The sequence below is a fragment of the Chiloscyllium plagiosum genome, chromosome 17, assembly GCF_004010195.1.
Source record: "Chiloscyllium plagiosum isolate BGI_BamShark_2017 chromosome 17, ASM401019v2, whole genome shotgun sequence".
In the NCBI taxonomy this organism is placed as follows: Eukaryota; Metazoa; Chordata; class Chondrichthyes; order Orectolobiformes; family Hemiscylliidae; genus Chiloscyllium; species Chiloscyllium plagiosum.
In genome coordinates, this window is record NC_057726.1 from 8,391,941 (window position 1) to 8,395,474 (window position 3,534).

General features: G+C 43.7%; 1 protein-coding gene across 1 annotated transcript in view; it reads left to right on the top strand.

The window, feature by feature from the left end:
- Window positions 1-3,534, top strand: part of LOC122558714 (cadherin-8-like) — a 309,702-nt gene that overhangs the window by 219,401 nt on the left and 86,767 nt on the right. The window contains exon 6 of the mRNA XM_043707506.1: window positions 2,480-2,667. Within this exon, the coding sequence (XP_043563441.1) occupies window positions 2,480-2,667 (188 nt within the window). The remainder of the gene's footprint in view (window positions 1-2,479; window positions 2,668-3,534) is intronic.

The window sequence follows — 3,534 nt, forward strand, 5'->3', positions numbered from 1 at the left end:
TTCCCTCTTAAGTATACTCCTACTGCCTTTATACTCTTCTGAGGATTCACTTGATCTATCCTGTCTATACCTTACTTCTTTTTCTTAACCAAACCCTCAATTTCTTTAGTCATCCAGCATTCCCTACACCTACCAGCCATTCCTTTCACCCTAACAGGAATGTACTTTCTCTGGATTCTTGTTATCTCATTTCTGAAGGCTTCCCATTTTACAGCCGTCCCTTTACCTGCAAACATCTGCCCCCAGCCAGCTTTTAAAAGTTCTTGCCTAATACCGTCAAAATTGGCCTTTCTCCAATTTAGAGCTTCAACTTTTATATCTGATCTATGCTTTTCCATCACTATTTAAAATCTAATAGAAATATGGTAGCTGGTCCCAAAGTGATCCCCCACTGACACCTCAGTCACCTGCCCTGCCTTATTTCCTAAGAGCAGGTCAAGTTTTGCACCTTCTCTAGTAGGTGCATCCATATACTGAATCAGAACATTTTCTAGTCCACACTTAACAAATTCCGCTCCATCTAAACCCTTAACACTTTGGTAGTCCCAGTCTATGTTTGTAAAGTTAAAATCCCCTACCATAACCACCTTATTACTCTTTTAAATTCAATTATGCTTGCAATAGCACCGTCTGATGGATTTACAGAGCTATTGTATACGTTTTCAATGGGAAAGGGGAGGATCTTTAAATTCTGACATTAAATCAAAAAGAACACTGAGCAGAAAATTTAGGTAGTAGTTCCCTTGATTTGTGTAGCGACAGTTACACAACTTTTGGAAAAGCATCCTCCCAAAGTAGGAATTCTCCAAGAGTAAATTTCCAATAAATTTGAGATATTGAATTCTGGGCAGTTGTGGCTCATCAATGTGACTTGGCGATAGTTGGAGTTGTGTAGTGCTCAAACAGAATCTCAATGTCTGACATTCTAAGGGGGTAAGACTGGTACAAGGATGAGGGTGGCAGTGGGCATTATATTGGGTTATTGGTGGGGTGAAGGTAGTGAAGGACCTTCATTCTCCTGCCATGGCTTGGTTGCTCCTCCCTCTTCCAAACAAGTGGTGGCAAGCTGGAGATACCATTTGATTTGTGTTGTCAGGCAGAACCTTTTTTTGAATTTTGATAATGAGTGAATTGAAAGGCCTCTGGGGCAGGGCGTCTCCATGTTCCCAAGCCTGGGGGAGGAGTTGGGTACTCATAAGTATGCCTTCCCTTGAAATGAGGACTCACACAACTTCCTCAATAGCTCAACATGGCCTCTTGAAGAAACTAGACAAGAGATCACAACAAGTGCAGTCAGTTTTGCTTCAGCTGTTCACTTCAGGGATGTATTGTCTGAGTGTACGGTATACAGGAGAAAATTCTTCCCTTTGGAATAATAACAACTTTCATCGTCATGGGTGGTGAACATCACGGGCATCGAATGACGTGTTGACCTTTCGACTGATCGATTGACAGTCGAAAGCTATAAAAAGTGCAGTGTTACTTCATTATATGTATGCTCTGTAGAAATTACATCAACTGTATTTGCAAAGGAATTACCAAACAGTCACAGTGAATTTGCCTCAGCAGTTGGTTAGCTCAGTTGTTTGGACAACTTGTTTTGTGATTCGGAGTGATGCCAACAACTTGCATCTAACTTCCACAGTGGCTGACGTCATCAGGAATGGCCCTACTTTTTCAACTTTGCCCCTCGCCTGAGGCATGGTGACCCTCAGGTTAAACTCACCACTGGTCGTCTGCCCTCTGAGAGAGCAGCTCCCGGTGCTCTGGGACTACTACTACTGGTCCTCAGACTCCATGTTATTTCATTGCCGCCCTCCTTTATCGCCCCATCAATAAGGCCTGAACCAAACATTGGCTCCCACCCCCCATTAATTGAATTTAAAAACAAACAGGGTGCTGCAGATTTGCAGGTCACAGTCCAATTCTGTCTCCCAGCTCACATCAAGCCTTTCCTGACTGCTACTTTTTGAACCTCCTGCAAAGTCACTATTGCCACTCCAGGCGTCTGCAGGACTCTGTTTTGAGATTGTAAGTCAGGCAGCATCAAAAGAGGAGGAGAACTTCTTCAAGGTAGGCATCCTTGGAAGAGGATTCACAGTCAGGTTAAAATCAACTATGCTGCCTGACCTGCTGTGCTTTTCCAGCATCACACTCTTGATTCTAATCTCCAGCATCTGCATACCTCACTTTCGCCTTGTTTTGAGATTCACTGATCATTTCATTCCTCTGATGTCTCTTTTGCAGCTTTCTCAGTTTTAATACGCTGATAGTTATGAATAGTTACTCACTAGAAATCTGTAAAAAAAAAACCATTGGGACACAATAAAAGCCAATTGTATTTCTCACAGGAAAGTAAGAAGACAAGAATTGCTTGTGGAAATGTCAGCATTAACTGGCTGTAAAGCCTCACTTTTTCTCCTGCTTGTTTATTAAGAATGGACTACCAATGAGCACTGATCCACTCTGTTTCTTTAAGGCCTTTACCATCTGTCTGTTCTCGAAGACATGGCAGTTGGTGATGTCACAGGAAGGGTCAAGGCGAATGACCGGGACTTGGGACAGAACGCAAGGTCTTTGTATGAAATTATCGATGGAGACGGGATGGATGTGTTTGAGATCACAACAGACTCACAGACCCAGGAGGGCGTCATCACTCTTAAGAAAGTAAGCTCAATACTCTCTCTTTCCTTCGGTGTACTGTTGGTCCAAATTTACAGGCAGCAGGACCTGGAATTGAACCACGGAAAAGGTCAAACTGGGTGAGATTAAAATTCAAACCCTCTGTCTCCCTCAGCCCCACCAATAGGTTATTGTCATTGCCCTGTGAAACCCCTCCTACTATTACACAGAGTCAGTCCTGTGAGAAAAGGAGCTGCCCACAATACTTTGTTCAAATGACGAAAGAGCCAAGACAAGGAATTTGAGAGTGAAAATAAGGAATTAGAGAATCAAGTTAAAGCACTATAAAATCGAGATACGGAATTAGAGAGCAAAATTAAGAAACTAGACTTGTGACAGGAAATTACAGAGCCAGTTTAAAAAATTAGAGAGCCAGTTTAAAAAAAATAGAGAGGCATGGAATTAGAGACCAAAGTGGAGGAACTAGTGAGCCAAAAATGGAATTAGAGAGCCAAGATAAGTAGGGAGCCAGGATAAGGAATTAAAGAGCTGATAAGAAAATAGACAGCCAAGATACAGAAATACTGCCGTGTTTTCACCATCCCTCCAGACCTACCCCTCTCTGAGGATGAAAGATCAGTCCTCAGCAGAAGCCTCACCTTCATTCCCCTACGCTCTCGGATTGATGAGTTCAACACGCGGCGTGACATCGAACAATTCTTCCGCCTCCTTCGCCTCCGCACCTACTTCTTCAACCAGAATTCTCGCCCACCCTCTGACGACTGACGACCCCTTCTCACGCCTCCAACACACCCCATCCACCTGGACACCCCGTGCTGGCCTCCTACCTGCCCTCGACCTCTTCATAGCCAACTGCCGCCGCGATATTAACCGCCACCTGAACTCCCCCAC